The 17,714-nt window shown below is 43.5% G+C and overlaps 1 protein-coding gene across 9 annotated transcripts in view; it reads left to right on the top strand.

The window, feature by feature from the left end:
- The window catches only part of IL1RAPL2 (interleukin 1 receptor accessory protein like 2), a 592,622-nt gene that overhangs the window by 344,789 nt on the left and 230,119 nt on the right, over window positions 1–17,714 (top strand). For all 9 annotated transcript variants that reach the window (XM_077308260.1, XM_077308262.1, XM_077308257.1 and 6 more), the window contains one exon: window positions 13,215–13,488. In XM_077308260.1, the coding sequence (XP_077164375.1) occupies window positions 13,215–13,488 (274 nt within the window). The remainder of the gene's footprint in view (window positions 1–13,214; window positions 13,489–17,714) is intronic.

The raw sequence follows: 17,714 nt of genomic DNA, 5'->3' as shown, positions 1-17,714 counted from the left end.
AAACAACAAGAAAATGATTTGGGGAGGGGGGGGGAAGGAGTCATCTTATGTTTGATTAGCCTCTCTTCAATAATTACAATTTAGTCCAAGCACATTTGCAGGGTTTTTTTTTCTTCCTCCTAAATGTCATCAAATGTTATGTACCCTGTTATAAATAGTCTTCAGTCATTTTCTCTGAATGTGTTACTCTTCGTAATTATCTCCTTGGAGCTTGTTGAAGGGCTAGCTAGGCAGCAAATGAAAGAGAATTCCTATTCAGGCAAAAACAATGGAGGATCATAGGCTATATCTCTTCCTTTTCAAGTGACACGTTTAGATTATTTAATTATTTTTGTAATTAATTCAGAGCTTGGTACAAAGCCATAATAATTTAGAAGTTTCACTAGGTTGGCCTTTGGTGGGGGGATACCTCTAGAGCAGGGGTGGCCAAACTGTGGCTCTCCAGGTGCTGGCTGGGGCTCATCGTAATTGTAGTCCATGGACACGTGGAGAGCTGCAATTTGGTCATCCATGCTCTAGAGCAGTGGTCCCCAACCCCTGGTCCGGAGACTGGTACCAGTCCATGGATCAGTTGGTGCCGGGCCGCGGCTCCTCCTCGTCCTCCTCCCTGGCTGCTGCCTTGAGGGCTGCCCTGCCACTCTGCCGCCGGCTCACCTTTGGTGATCTCCAGTGGCCGCCATGGCTGGGGCTCCCCCTTGGTGTGCCACTGCGCAGCTGCTGCTGGCAGCGCCCCCCAGTGGGCAGCAGGAAGTCGGGCGCCGGCAGGAAAGCAAGTGGAGCAGGGGCTCAGGCGATGGCGGCAACATCCTTCGGCAAAAGACTACCCCCCCCCCCGGGCCTCAATAAAATTGTCAAGCATTGACCGGTCCCCGGTGATAAAAAGGTTGGAGACCACTACTCTAGAGCAGTGATCCCCAACCTTTTTATCACCGGGGACCACTCAACGCTTGACAATTTTACTGAGGCCCGGTGGGTGGGGGGTAGTTTACTCCTCTACTCTCAACCACTGCTCTAATGCTCTCTGATCGTTTAAACATCCCTTCAAAATAAGATACAGACACGCCACAACAATGAACATAAGGAACATTTTATTTTCATGGAAATTTTAACTCATGACAATGACAAATCAATAGGAACCTTGAGCTTGTTTCTGTGCAATGAGATAGTCCCATCTGGGAGTGATGGGATGCAATGACACCCAAAGTGTGTTGTAAAGGGCCGGAGGGGATGAAGTAAAGGGACGGGGGGGGGGGGAAGAAGGCGTCCTTCGCGGTCCACCCCCAATTAGTCGACGGACCACATGTGGTCTGTGGCCCACAGGTTGGGGATCGCTACTCTAGAGTATACTTCTGTTAGATCTTTTTCTGGGTGGAGGAAAGGGTTGTGATTGGTCTCTGGATCTTTACCACGGTGTTGGGAAGAGTCCTGGATCTGGACTATTAAATCTATGAGTTAAGATACCGACACCTCAGCTCCAAAACAACCAATACTTTTCTGGAAAAATTAGTACTGAACACAGACAAGCAAAACTGAGGACACAGACAAGCAAAACATTCTTGAGGTTCCCGCCAAGACATGTACCATATTTGCCGGCATATAAGACGACTTTTCCCCCCCTGAAAAACATGCTTCCAAGTGGGGGGGGTCATCTTATACGCCAGGTGCACTTCAGTTGGGATAGACATAGCTGCCCATAATGGCCTCCCGATGCCTGCCCGGTGCCCAGAATTAAGGGACGCCGAGGCGGAAGTGGCGGTGGCGGCGCTCCCCCCCCACTGGGCTCACCAACTCTGCTGCTGTCTTGTGAACTCCTCCTGGCTCGGAACTCGCTGGGCCCACCAAACTTGTGCCTGTGTGCATGCCCCACCTCGCCACAGCAGCGACGGGCCCTCCCTCCTACAAAATACTCTGAAGCGGGAGGGGGGAGAGAGAGAGAGCTCCTGACAGGACGGCTGGGTGAGCCAGTGGCAAAGGAGTGGAAAGGAGGAGGATGCTGGGGGGGGAGGTGCCAGCCTCTGCTCCCCTCCCTTCCCTTGGTGTTTTGAAGCCGCCCCCATTCAGGAAGAGAGCACACGTGGCCAGCCCGGCACGCAGGGAATGATACTCCTTGATCTGCCCTCCACTCGCTTGCTCGCTCCCTCTTTGTTTACAGTTAAATAAGCAGAGAAAGCTGTTTCAGTTCAATGCACAGACGCCTCTGAGAGAGAGAGAGAGAGAGAGAGAGTTACCCCTCTCCTCTCACCTTTTTTTGGGGGAAGGGAGGTAATCACAATGTCAAGCGTTGCAAGAACTCACAACAAGCTTCTTTATTAAAGAAAGCATTTATTGAGAAGTTACTTCATACACCTAAGCTAAGAAAGTCAACTCTGCCTGAGATCACATTTACCACCCCTTTTCAATAGTGTTCTCCCGCCCAAACCTTGAAGGTTTCCAGGGAAGGGAGGAAGAGGGGCACCAGGTGCCATAAACCATAGTGTTACTTCTTACACGTCCTTGGTCGCCTCCGGACAAGATAAGATGTTATGGTTACAAAAGGCAGACCCAGCCGGCAGGTTCAAAAGACAAATAATTCACAGCTCCCTGAGATAACAAGATGCAACAAAACAGTTTCTATTTCAGGCGTGCAAGCATAATATATGGGCCCTGGGTTACAGAGAGGCCCCAATAAAAGAAAGGCAAAAGGCAAAGCAAACAAACATGGAGAAACCCATGTCAACTTATGGCAGGAATAGGCACTGATCCTTACACACTAATCCGAGCATAGTTTCTTGCTTTCTTTTCTTTTTTTATGGCTCACTCTCTTTCTCCCTCTCTCCCCCCTTCTGATGCTCTTTTACGTTTTATTTGGTGTGTGGAAGAGGGGGTAGTCTTATACATCGAGTATATAACAAACTCTATATTTTGAGTGGAAATGTTGGGGGGGTGGTCTTATACGCCCAGTCGTCTTATACGCCGGCAAATACGGTAATTGATTGGTCAGAACCTGGGAACTGGTGAATTCCTAAGAAGAGTTCAGGATCCTAGTCTTTGCTCCAAGCTCATAGCTTCGAAATGTCCACAGATGCAACATGGACATTTGGTAGGGATTGGTGAAACAAGTAGATGCTGTAATGTACTTAGGGTTGCAAGATGGTTTCTTCAATAGAGGGGAAACCACCATCCCAGTGGAGGCAGGGTTACTTGCTGCCTGCCCCTGCCTGCCAGCCACCAATAAGCTGTCTGGCAGGGGGCTTATCAAACGAAAGAAAGGTGGGGATATGTGCTGAACCTGTATTGCTTTGCCTCAGTTTTGACAAGCAATTGTTTAGGTTAATTTGCTTGCTTTCAATAAACTCAGTCTTTTGCACCAAGTCAAAGATTCATGTATTAGGCAATCTGCAGAAACCTCACAATAAGACTTGCTGCTGAGAGTAGGAACAGAAGAGTAAACTTAACAGCTAGGAGTATGGACATATAGACCGCTTTGTAAGTCTAGAATAAAGTCACACCCATTTAGCTTATTCCATTGATCTGTTTACTTCAACAACACCAAGCCTTGTTGTTGTTGTTGATCTGTTTACTTCAGTAGTGTAGTTTTCCAGTGTCTTGGGCAGAAAATAGTCTTTTTCATCAACTGTTACATTGCTGTGAAACCAATATACTTGCTGTGGGGTGGAAGGGCATAGTTCTGCAGTGGTGCTATGAGAATCTTCTGCATATTCTGTTTCCTCAAGTAGTTGGTTACAATCATTACTTTTGTTCTGCTCCTACAGAAAATTCTGAACTTGATGGTGATTTTATGAGAGAGCATTTATCATCATGTTCCTTCTAGAGTTTAAATCTATTATGAAATAACATGAAAATGATGAATTGTTCTTGGTCTCTCTTTTTGAAAATAACAATAGGGGTGCTTTCAATACAAATAAATGTCCTAAATGTCAAACTGCGCAGATTTTGTTGACACAATCCAAGGTCACATACCCCATTCAACCAAAAACTGAGCTGGGTATACCATGTTTGTTTCTTGCTTTAAAGGTTTAGCTGGATTTGATTTCTTAAGGCTATATCAAAAAGCCTACCTTTAATAAAGTGTTCAAATAAACCATCTAAACATTTCCTTGTTTTGGTCAGTCCGATTGCCTTTCTATGTCCCAGTTTCTTAAAATGTAATTCCCTGAAATTGTTCTTATTTATTTCTTTGTACTCTCCACCCACTTAGCCCTTAGCCCAATATGAATACAACAAAAGCTGTATAAAGGTGACACGTTAGTTGCTAGGTGGATGGTGGAAAGAAGTCCTTATTATATTTATACGTACCAAAAAAGAGACTGCATAAGGTCATAAATGTTAGAACCAGCAGCTTAAAACTGATCTGGAATTCACTCAACTAGTGACATGGATGCATTTAGTGACATCACATTTGTCCCAAACCTCCAGGGATGCCAGACAGCAATCCTAATACTAGATCTTGGTCCCAAATCTAAAATGCGTCTTGAATCTCTGGAAAAATTGCAGGGGTTTCTGTGTGCAAGTCAGTGTGCAAGGGAATTACTTGGGAATTAGAAATGTGGACCCTGCTCTGTTAGCAAAAATAGCATTTTGATTAATATGCCTAGCCAGTCAACAACTTCTACCATCATTGTAGACTTCTTAGAGCTTATACTTTAGTCTTATGTTTTCTGAAGTTGGAAAAAAAACCCTGTTGTTGGTGGTTCATTGCCATGAAGAATTTAATTTTTGTACAAATGGCTTGTTATTCGGTTTTCAGTTCATATCTGCTACCTCTTGAACTTAACCTTTTGTGAAATCTTACATGACAAAGTCCACATTAGAAATGGAAACTTAGCCATACTGTGCTAAATGCATTTCAATATGGTTCACTTGCTTGGTTCAAGTGACCACGGTGTAATTAAATTTGATATGCTATGATTTGGAAATTAGTCTTCTAAGCCTGAATGTGAAGGGATTTGAAAGGAGCTTAATGTAACTAAAGAAAAATAATTAAGAGCTAGAGAAAACCTTTGAAGAGAACTGGCTCAGAGATAAATGAAGTATTTTAAGAAACTTAGTACAGCAACCGTGTGAGCCTACATGGGTCTGTGCAGAAACAATTCCTGGTGAATTCAGTGGTGCATAGGACTGCAGATATCGTACTATTTGGGAATATATGGAATTATTTTAAATAGTAGGAAGGTAGAATAAGTAGCATTCTGTGAAGTATGAATGTGGGTTGATTGATGCAGATGGAAGAGAGTACTGTTTTGAACTTGGACTACTAACTAGGAACACTAGTAAATTCGAATTACTAAGTTTAAATACCTTCTCAGATGGGAAGGCATTCTGCTCTGCTGCTCGAAATGGAGTTTGACCATAGAGTTTTAGGTGAATCCTACAGTGTCATCCTGATACAGCAATCTCACTTCTAGTTTCATGTCAGAAGTAATTTCTCATGTTGGTGAAATACCAAACAGTTCCCACCCCCTTCAAATACTCTCACTTTGTTGTCAGGTCAGATACAAAATATTGGATGGCCTTGAGTCAGACCATTTTCCCATCTAAGATACCTTGTGCAGTTGTTAAGACTAGCCCTGCTGGCTTAAACCAAAGTTCCTCTACAGCATTTCCAGCATCACCCATTAAGAGGCCTTGATGGGCATACCAGCAACCATGAGGGTTTCCTACTTTTTCCACAGCAGCGTTTGCCTATCACAGCTAATAATTGCTAGTAGATGAGTCCTGGATTAGTTTGTATAATCCTTTTATAAAGCAATCTAGACATGCTGAGTTTTGTTTTTGTTTTTTGTAGAAAATGTATGTGGAACTTACTGGCAGTCATTAGTGACTCTTCATGGGGGTTCCCCCCCAAAAAAAAACCCACAATTCCATCACTGTGAAAGAGACAGAGAAATGTTTCCCCTCTCCAGAGCCTAGTACCTTGGGAACCTCCCCAAGACACACTTGAACTTAAAGATGTCATTTTAATCTTATTTTTAATTCATGTGAACCTCTTTGGGAGACTGTGTAAAAGCAGACAAATAATGCTGAGCGCTACATTTGACAAATAAATAATAAACATATATATATATATATATATATATATATATATATATATATATATATATATATATATATATGTTTAAAATCCCCCTTCAAGGATCGCTGCCTTGTTGTGGCAAGGGGGCTTGCGTAGTTCAGTGAAGCTATGAGCTATGCCGTGCAGGGTCACCCAAGACGGACAGGTCATAGCTGAGAGCTCTGACAAAAGGTGATCCACTGGAGAAGGAAATGGCAAACCACTCCAGTACCTTTGCCATGAAAACTCTATGGACAGTTCCAATAGGCATAACGATATGACGCCGGAAGATGAGGCCCTCAGGTCGGAAGGTGTCCAATATGCTACTGGGGATGAGCAGACGGCTAGTACGAGTAGCGCCAGAATGAATGAAGCGACTGGGCCAAAGCCGAAAGGACGCTCAGTTGTGGAAGTAACTGGTGGCGAAAAGACAGTCCGATGCTGTAAAGATTTTTATTCCATAGGAACCTGGAACGTCAGATCCATGAATCAAGGCAAGCTGGACGTGGTCAAAGAAGAAATGACAAGACTGAACATCGACATTTTAGGAATCAGTGAACTAAAATGGACAGGAATGGGTGAATTTAATTCAGATGACCATCAGATATACTACTGTGGACAAGAATCTCGCAGAAGAAATGGAGTAGCCTTCATAATCAATAAGAGAGTAGGAAGAGCAGTCTTGGGATACAATCCCCAAAATGACAGAATGATCTCAGTTCGAATCCAAGGCAAACCATTCAACATCACAGTGATCCAGGTCTATGCTCCAACCACTGCTGCTGAAGAGGATGAAGTTGATCAGTTCTATGAAGCCCTACAACACCTTCTAGAAGCAACGCCAAAAAATGATGTGCTTATCATCATGGGGGATTGGAATGCTAAAGTAGGAAGCCAAAAGATAACCGGGATAACAGGCAAGTTTGGCCTTGGAGTACAAAATGAAGCAGGGCACAGGCTGGTAGAATTTTGTCAAGAGAATACAATGGTCATAGCAAACACTCTTTTCCAACAACCCAAGAGACGACTCTACACATGGACATCACCAGATGGTCAACACAGAAATCAGATTGACTATGTGCTCTGCAGCCAAAGATGGAAAAGTTCTATCCAGTCAATAAAAACAAGACCAGGAGCTGATTGTGGTTCAGATCATGAGCTTCTTGTTGCAAAATTTAGGCTTAAATTGAAGAAAGTAGGGGAAAGCACTAGGCCACTCAGGTATGAACTAAATCATATCCCCGACGAATACACAGTAGAGGTGACAAATAGATTTAAGGAATTAGATCTGATAGAGTGCCTGAAGAACTATGGACGGAGGTTCGCGACATTGTACAAGAGGTAGCAACTAAAACCATCCCAAAGAAAAAGAAATGCAAGAAATCAAAATGGCTGTCTGAGGAAGCTTTACAAATAGCTAAGGAGAGAAGGGGAGTGAAAGGCAAGGGAGAAAGAGAAAGATACACCCAATTGAATGCAGAATTCCAGAGAAAAGCTAGAAGAGATAAGAATGCCTTCTTAAATGAACAGTGCAAACAAATAGAAGAAAACAATAGAATGGGGAGGACCAGAGATCTTTTCAAGAAAATTGGAGATATAAAGAGAACGTTTCATGCAAAGATGGGTATGATAAGGGACCAAAATGGTAGGGACCTCACAGAAGCAGAAGAGATTAAACAAAGGTGGCAAAATTATACAGAACAACTATACAAGAGCGAGCTTAACATCCCTGATGACCACAGTGGGGTAGTTACTGACCTGGAGCCAGACATCCTGGAATGTGAAGTCAAATGGGCCTTAGGAAGTCTGAGCAACAATAAAGCTAGTGGTGGTGACAGCATTCCAGTTGAACTATTCAAAATCTTAAAGGACGATGCAGTAAAAGTGCTACACTCAATATGCCAGCAAATTTGGAAAACTCAACAATGGCCACAGGATTGGAAAAGGTCAGTTTACATTCCAATCCCAAAGAAGGGCAATGCCAAAGAATGTTCAAACTACCGCACCATTGCACTAATTTCTCATGCTAGCAAAGTTATGCTCAAAATCCTACAAGCTAGGCTCCAGCAATATGTGGACCGAGAACTTCCAGAAGTACAGGCAGGATTTCGAAGAGGCAGAGGAACTAGAGATCAAATTGCCAACATACGCTGGATCATGGAGAAAGCTAGGGAGTACCAGAAGAACATCTACTTCTGCTTCATTGACTATGCTAAAGCCTTTGATTGTGTGGAGCACAATAAATTGTGGCAAGTTCTTAAAGAGATGGGAATACCAGAGCATCTTATTTGTCTCTTGAGAAATTTATATGCAGGTCAAGAAGCAACAGTGAGAACTGAACATGGAATCACTGACTGGTTCAAAATTGAGAAAGGAGTTCGGCAAGGCTGTATACTGTCGCCTTGCCTATTTAACTTGTATGCAGAGCACATAATGAGAAATGCGGGATTAGAGGAGTCACAAATTGGGATCAAGATTGCAGGGAGAAATATCAACAACCTCAGATATGCAGATGATACTACTCTAATGGCAGAAAGTGAAGAGGAACTAAAGAGCCTGTTGATGCGGGTGAAGGAGGAGAGTGCAAAAGTTGGTTTAAAACTCAACATCAAGAAAACAAAGATCATGGCATCCGGCCCTCTCAATTCCTGGCAAATAGATGGGGAAGAAATGGAGGTAGTGACAGATTTTATTTTCCTGGGCTCCAAGATCACTGCAGATGGGGACTGCAGCAAATAAATTAAAAGACGCTTGCTCCTGGGGAGGAAAGCTATGGCAAATCTAGACAGCATCCTAAAAAGCAGAGACATCACCCTGCCAACAAAAGTGCGTTTAGTCAAGGCTATGGTCTTCCCAGTTGCAATGTATGGCTGCGAAAGTTGGACCATAAGGAAGGCCGAGCGTCAAAGAATTGAGGCTTTTGAACTCTGGTGCTGGAGAAGACTCTTGCGAGTCCCTTGGACTGCAAGGCGAACAAACCGGTCAGTCCTAGAGGAGATCAACCCTGACTGCTCTTTAGAAGGCCAGATCCTGAAGATGAAACTCAAATACTTTGGCCACCTCATGAGAAGGAAGGACTCCCTGGAGAAGAGCCTAATGCTGGGAGCGATTGAGGGCAAAAGAAGAAGGGGACGACAGAGAATGAGGTGGCTGGATGGAGTCACTGAAGCAGTAGGTGCAAACTTAAATGGACTCCGGGGAATGGTAGAGGACAGGAAGGCCTGGAGGATCATTGTCCATGGGGTCGCGATGGGTCGGACACGACTTCGCACATAACAACAACAACAACAACAACAAATGTTTAAAATAACACACACACACATATATACACACACACACTAATATATATATTAGTATGATAGGCATCATTCCTTTTCTTAACCCTGGCTAGTCTGGAAAAGAGCTGCCATACCCCTAACTTCTGCTCTTTGCATAAGTGTCCCACCTAAGGTTGCCACTTGATCTACAGACTACAAAGATTAGTTTCCCTAGAGAAAATGGTTACTTTGGAGGGTAGACTCTATAGCATTATACCGCACTGAGCATGGTTCCTCCCTATACTCAGATCCACGGTGTCCCCTTACTTAGATGCCATTAGATGTCATATAATTCCTTGCTATAGCACAGGCCACAAGGAAAGTGAGCATATGGGGGCATATGGGGGCTCCTGTCACATCAAATTTCTCTCATACAAACAACGGGGCGTTTTTGACAAGATGCAACTTAGACTCCTTGCTCATGATCCTGACCTCTTGTGACATGGGAATGGGTCACAATGCAGAGATTTCTTCACCAGCCTGTGAAACATAGGAAGGCAGATCCTTAAAGCACAAGGAAACAGTCTAATGTGGGCTAAAGTTCAATATGAAGCATAATGAAGTTGTCTTTTCCTGCCCTCTGTCTGCTAAGAGCAAGGGGCTTGTTGTAAACAGGCATTCCAGTCCCCAGGTGGGACCAGGCTTCCCTTTGGAGGAAATGGCTGCTTTGGATGGTATTAGGCATAGTACTAATTAGTAGCTTGCCTCTGATGTTTGGTTTATGCTGCTTTCCCTTCCCCCTCTGCATTCCATCTCTCCCCTCCTTCCTTCCCCTGTCTCTCCCTGGTGTCTTGGAGTCTGGGTCAGAACGTTATGGCTGTAAAAAGCCTGCCTTTTGTAGAGACTTTCCAGGGGAAATGCATGCAAATATCAGTACCCCAAACCCCAGTTCTCTCAATGCCTTGAAAGAGTATACTTGGTCAGCTCAATAAATGAAACTTGTACTACAATAATATTTTACTTTTTGGCCTAATGAAGATCCTCACACCCACCTCCACCTCCATCTCCAAACTTTCCAGGTATTTCCCAACCCAGAGTTGGCAATCCTAGTTATAAATTGTGTTCTGAGAAATAGTCTCTTTGTCTGTAAATTTACTGACACACTTGAGTTTGGTTTGGCAGGAATATCTCAGAGGGCTGCAGTGAAATCAAGATTAGACGAGGTGTGGATTTTGTCACCGATAAATCATTATTTTACGAGAAACACAGCTAATTAGAGAAATAGATGTTGATTTGGGATCACATGCTGTCTGGAATGCTCTTCAGGCAGAGAATTGCAATAATTCAACTGGTCAATTGGGTCAAGTGGCTGAAGCAAAAGCACTTGAATTACAAATTAAGAATGGAGCATCTTGGAGGCGGAGATAATGAAAGTCTAAAGAGGCTCTGGGAATGAGCGGATCTCTCTTTACTCTATAATAATTGCTTTTAGTGTTTGTGTTAAAACTGAGATGGTAAACCATTGCTTTTTAATTATCATTGCAACTTAACATGGACAAGAATAGAAAATCACTTTAAGTATAATTCATTTGCAGTTGTGATTTATTTCTATGCATTTTCTTTTAAGTTTTTGTGACAACATGTGCTTTTCCTACATTTTCTCAGAAAAGAAAAAATGAGCTTGTTTTTAGCTGTTGGACCGGTTACTAGAAAATGTCCCCCCTCCCCTCAAGCCATTTTTGTACCTTTACACCAAAAATGGAAAAACACTTTTTTTGCATTGAGCTTTGATCCTGGGCCAAATGGAAGCCACTGGAATCAATCCATATACAGATCCTAAATAAATAAGGGCTAGGGCTGATTTTTAATTTCACATTCCTGCGCTTTCAACCTGATGTTATCTCAGTTTTTTTCCTGCTTTAGTTGGACTTGGGCTTCTTTATTTTCTCGTCACTTTCTTATTTTATATATATTTATTTATATTTGAATTTATATACCGCCGCTTACCATAGTCTCGTGGCAGTTTTCAATAAAACAATACAATATGATACCCATAAAACCTATTAAAATATAAACATTGACATTAAAACATTCAAGAGGGTGATATAAATCAGTTCTAACTCCCACTCCCTGTTCAGCATTCGGTCAAATGAACTCTCACATCAAGAGTGAGGGTGACTAACCACCTCTAAGGGATCCTCCATTGGAAACACCAAGACACCCACCCTGGCCTCAACCATACGCCTGGCAGAAGAGCTCCATCTTACAGGCTCTGCAGAAAGCTGACAACTCTGACAGGGCCCATATCTCCTCCAGGAGCTCATTTCACCAGGTTGAGGTCAGGTCCGAAAAAGCCCTGGCCTTAGTCAAGGCCAAGAAAACATCTTGGGGACCCAGGACAGCCAGCAAGTTCATACCTGCAGAGCAGAGAACCCTGCAGGGGGCATAAGCAGATAAGCAGTCACGCAGATATATAGGGCCCAAGCCATGCATAGCCTTAAAGGTTAAAACCAATACTTTGAACTTAATCCTGAAACCGACTGGTAACCAATGAAGATGATGCAGGTTACAGTGGATGAGCGACAGGGTTGTGAGTGCATAGTGCAGGGGATTGGACTAGATGACCCATGAGGTCCCTTCCAACTCTATGATTCTATGATTCTGTGATGCAACACCGGCTAGCTGTTGGTCCTCCAGGATGTTCCAGTGAGGACCCTCACAGTCACATTTTGTACCAGCTGTAATTTCCAGATTGGAGCCAAGGGCAGGCCCAAGTAGAGCGAGTTACATAAATGTAACCTGGAAGTGACTGTTGCATAAATCAAAGCAGCCAGGTGTTCTGAAGACAGGTTGGACACTAGTAGCTGTACTTGGCGTAGATGGAAAAACACCATCTGGGCGACCTTAGTGATTTGAGCCTCCATAGAAAGGAAGGCATCAAAAATCACTCCCATGTTCCTTGTAATGCAGGAGTTAATTGCACCCCATCTAGGCATAGGAGGTGTGCTTCCTGATCCTGGCCTCTTCTTCCTAGCCACAGGACTTGGGGGGGGGGGGGGATTGAGTTTCAGATAGCTCTGCCTGAGCCATCCAGCCACTGCTTCCAAACAACTTGCAGATGGATCTGAGGGGGAGTCCGGCTGGCCATCCATAAGGAGATAGAGCTGGGTGTCATCCGCAAATTGGTGACAGTCTAGCCCGTAACCCTGGACCAACTGTGCTGAAACGCGCATATAGATGTTGAACAACATGGGGAGAGAATCACTCCCTGTGGCACTCCACACGGGACCCCAAGAGGGTCCGATAACTCATCCCCTACAGCAACCCTTTGCATCCGGTCCTGGAAAAGGAGACCAGCCATTGCCGCGCAATCCCTCAATCCGCAATCTGGTTGCGACAAAGTGGTAGGCTAGCAGCTCATGGTCGGCCACATCAAATGCAGCTGACAGATCTAAGAGTATGAGGATGGATGATCCTGCTGGCAGCACCCCCCAGTGGGCGGTGGGAACTCAGGGGTGGTGGCAGGAAAACAAGTGGAGCAGGGGCTTAGGTGGTGGCGGCGACGGCAATGTCACTCAGCAAAAGACTCCCCCCCCCCGGGCCTCAGTATAATTGTCAAACGTTGACCGGTCCCCGGTGATAAAAGGGTTGGGGACCACTGGACTAGAACATTAGGAAACTGGATAGATTCTCCTTTTTTTACTGTGAAATGCTAACTTGCTACATATTCAGACCTTGCATTGAATATTACCTTCGCCCAAAGCAATGGTCTGAGACAGAAAAGCCCCAAATCCAACGGTGTTATTTTGTATGCATCGGTTTAGTTATTTCATTTCACTGTTTTAACACTTGTGTCCTTTGTTTCTGATTTCCCTCAATAATTCTTCTTTTCCTTTTCCTTTCAGTTGATGGTTGCATCGATTGGCTAGTGGATCTCAAGAAATATATGGCTTTGGCAGGTGAACCAGTCCGAATGAGATGCGCCCTTTTCTACAGCTATATCAGGACAAACTACAGCATGGCTCAGAGCGCAGGCCTTCGACTCATGTGGTATAAAAACAGAGGAGACTTGGAAGAGCCCATTATCTTCTCTGAAGTGAGGATGAGCAAAGATGAAGACTCAATATGGCTTCACACAGCAGAGGTTCAGGACAGTGGATTCTACACCTGTGTGTTAAGGTGCGTGTTGTGCTCTGACAATTCTGAGTTTATACCTTCTGAAGCAGTCCCTGAGTTGACATTTCAGAAATGGAAGAATATGAACAATAATTACATTTGTATCCGGTCCCCCCCATAGCCCCCCGCCTGTGGAGCACAAGGCAGTGGTCATAGGGGGTCTTCTATCCAGGCACTTACAGTACTCAGAGCTGTGTAGCTCCAGCAGAATGGCTGAATTCTCTGCACCTTATGGATGGTTAAATCTCTAAGGCATGGGTAGTCAAACTGCGGCCCTCCAGATATCCATGGACTACAATTCCCAGGAGCCCCTGCCAGCATTTGCTGGCAGGGGCTCCTGGGAATTGTAGTCCATGGACATCTGGAGGGCCACAGTTTGACTACCCCTGCTCTAAGGAATGAAATTGAGTTAGGCTTCCATCTCTTTATGCAGAGTAGCTTCAGCAGCATACATGTCTGCGCATGCTAGATCGTCTCTGCCACAGGGTGTGTTTCCTCTTCAACTAGCATTTCCATTTGCAGGGGGGCGTGTTGATAAACCACTGATCTTGCACAACTGGAAGTTTTAGCAGAAGAGGAAGTGCGCTGCTCAGCAGAGACTAGTGCATGCACAACTAGTTCCTCAGAACCAAGCCGGGGGGACTTAACTGAGGGTGGAGATACACGATCCATGTAACTTGGCCACTGTTTCTACCTAAGGATTTTCTTTTCTAGTGCAAATTGGCTACAGCATATGGATCCAAATTGACCTGCATATCCAGAAAGGAAAAAGGAAGTTGAACCCAAGATATTTGTCAGTGTTGAATGCCGGCTGCTTTTGCACTTGAGGGATAAATCATATGGGCCCCAGCACCTTTTCCCTGTGGGTCTGAAAGCGTCACAGGACTACTTATTAGAGGGCAGCTTGGCAGGCAAAACATCCCCTTCTTCTCTCACTGATCATCTCCAATGTTCCTCTGCTCCATCAAGCCACTCATAGCTCCCAGGCTTTTTTTGGATGGGGGAGAAAAAACAGTCCTAGAACTACACTGTGTTATTCTGCCCACTAGAATGCCAGGAAAAATAAACGGCCCTGCTCCAAAGACCTAACAGTCTAAATTTCAATAGTTGGGGAGACTATAAAGGACTGGGAGGCTGTGAGAGGCAAGTACGTATGTGTGTGTGTGTATGTGTATATGTGGATGTGCATGTGTATATGTGGATGTATATGCATGCACACTCAACTTAACATAAGGTCGGTGTTTGATTAAAACTGAAGCAAGGAGATTATGGTAAACTGCTTTGGGCCCCCCTGGAGGAGGAAAGTGGGGTACTGAAAAGCTAACCAAATAAATGTCACCAATGTTTCTTCCCTGTGCTGAAAAAAAAAGAGAATTCTCTGGCAAATGTTCCCAGGTATTTTTACCTTTGTATTCATGTACAGATCTGATCTGGCTATGGTGACCTACCTCTGGAAGAAGCAGCTAGACTGAAACAGCTATCTGCATCTTTAGCTCTCAGAAGGTTTCCTCCCTCTCTACTTTTTCCAACATGGGCTGCTTTTTCCAACATGGGCATTATCCCATGTTGAGGACTCACCCCTCCCCAAACCCTGCCCTCCCCAGTTTCGACCCCCCCCCCGCAAAAAAAAATCTCCAGGTATTTCCCAATCCTTAGCAATCCTAAATCAGAATCAGTATTGATACTCAGACAGGCAGAAGCTCCTGGAATCTTATGCAGATGGATTTCATTAATTAATTTCTGTTGCTGCTGTATAACAGGCACTGTTTTAGGGAAAAAAAACTCTAGGTGGAGATCTCAGCGCACAGAAACAGAGCCCCTCCCAAAGAGGGTTATTTGTTCTTGTTATAGAGATGCATGACCTTGGTCTGTGAGTTCTAAATACTCAAGGGGTGTGTGTGTGGGAAATTCTGTCTTTTTTCCTGAGGTTAAAAGTAAAAAAAAACGGGGACAGAAAAGTTTATAATCCCCACACAGAGAGAATAAGTGAAATACTTCTTTAAGCACCAGGTTTTAAAAATGATACTATTACAGTTCATTCACCCTGTCACATATCTCTGAGGTCATGTCCACATGATGATGATTCCCTGATGTGTGCACATTGTCTCTGCAAATACACAGCCATGCGCAACGGCAATGGAGCATGAAGTTGCAGTGAACTCTTCCATGATCTCATAAAGATTAACTGACGAAATGACATAATCCAAAATAAATGTGTTTTTTAGAAATACAAGTTTCTGTATAATACAACATACAATTTCTTTTTTTTTGTTCATTGTGGCATTAATTTTAAATCTGTGTATTATTAAAATTGAAAGCAGAGGGGGGATCTGATATATTATTTTTAAGAAATCCATTATAAAATGAAAGGATGATTACAAATCTTGAATTCTAATATTTAGTAAATGAATGACACAATTTCACAACCCTTTGGATTGTTCAACTGGCTTTATGTAACCACATTCAATGTAAGCATTTGTATGATGTTCTATAGTTCATCAATCCACTGCTACATTCAGCCCACAAAAATCAACCAAGAGACATATTGATAAGTTTTGACAGCAAACTGGTGAGAAACGCTCTTCTGCAGAAAATTTGTATTGACCCACTGAAGCTTGCTGGGCAAGAGGTCCACATTTTTTAAGACTTACCCATTGATACCTTATGGAAAACAGCACAATTTCATTTTTTTACACCACATCTTAATCTGCAAAGACATAAGATATTTTTGGAAGATTCCTTTTGTTTTGGAAGGGATCTTGCCGAAAGGGAGGAAAGTTATTCAGATGGTTCAGCAAGCACAAGAACTAGCTGACCACCTATCTCAAGAGTCTGCCCCAATACCTCAAGGAGAACTCCAGCCCTGGCCACAGTGGAAACAACAAAGAGCCTCAGGGCAGGAGACAAGATCACAACAACCTGCAGTATAACCAGAACCACAAGGTGCTGCCGGGACTGCACAACACTATGGAGAAATTAAACCCGTAAACGTTAGCGGCTTAAATGCATCTGCTAAAAGAACCAAAAATTTTAATCAACTTTAAAAACTTGGGGCTGTCTGTGTACAAGAAACTCATGTCAAACATAAGCATCTAAAAATCTTAGAGACTAAAAAACTAGGAAAAGAGTTTGCTGCATCAGCCTTAGTGAAGAAGTGACATGTGTTTCGAATCCCAACATGAAGGTAGACATGTTCCTGCAAGATCCGGAAGACCATTTTTCCATTTTAAATATCCATTTGCCGGATGGACAAAAGTTTATTTTGGCTATGCTCGCAATAATGCAAAGGACAAATTTTATTAAGAGGTTTTTTTTCCACAACACTCTGAGATAGCAGACATTGGAATATTTGTTGCCGGGGATTTTAATGCAATTTTGAATCCTTCCATGGACAAATTCTCTGTACCCCTAGTATCTCTGAACCTCTGAACCTTCTCTGAAGGTATCTCTGTACCTTCTCTGTACCCCTAGTATCTCAGAACATCATTAGAAAAGAACTTTAAAATTCATCCCATGAATACAGCATGATACCGGTTTCATGTGCCCTCTAGCTGACTTGGCCCTTGCATTATGTCCCTCCAGTCCCCATCTCCCCACCATCAGCACTCCTGTGCATTACAACTGACAATTGTTGATATGTACCTCCCCTCCCCAAGACTTCTTAATTTGGCAGGGCTTCGAATCTTTTGTGCAAAACTTATCTAGCTTTTGCATCAATGTTGGCATTGGCAAAGATGGTTGGCATGTTATATGTACTAAGCCAATTTCTCTACTCATTCCTGGATGAGCTCAGCCCACTGGCCACAGCTTGTCTTAAATTGACCCAATGCAACGGCTTAATTTTAGGTTGATGGGTTTGATTTTGTGCTCAGAATGAAGGATGTGTTTTAGAGCTTCACTCAATGGAGCCCATTTAAAGCTTAAAAGTACTTCTAAACACACACAGTGGAGACCACGAAGGTCAGGCGATTTTCTTTTGAAATGAATTGAATGCACCTTTAACTGAACCCAAGAGAACTTTAAAATGCAAAGACGTCTATAAATGCTGTACATGCTTCCAATCCAAACCACCTCTGCTCCAAGGGCAGAGAGACTGACAAGTGAATAAATGAAAAGGTCGAGGTCATGAGTCTGATATGCCACTGCCTGACCTCGGTCCATCATTGCATCTCCTATGGGACCTTTTATGTGAGATAATTTTTTTTGTTCTCAACTGTAACCAATGTTTA

The sequence above is a fragment of the Paroedura picta genome, chromosome 13 (assembly GCF_049243985.1).
Source record: "Paroedura picta isolate Pp20150507F chromosome 13, Ppicta_v3.0, whole genome shotgun sequence".
NCBI classification, from domain to species: Eukaryota; Metazoa; Chordata; class Lepidosauria; order Squamata; family Gekkonidae; genus Paroedura; species Paroedura picta.
This window is presented reverse-complemented; position numbering and strand designations above follow the sequence as displayed.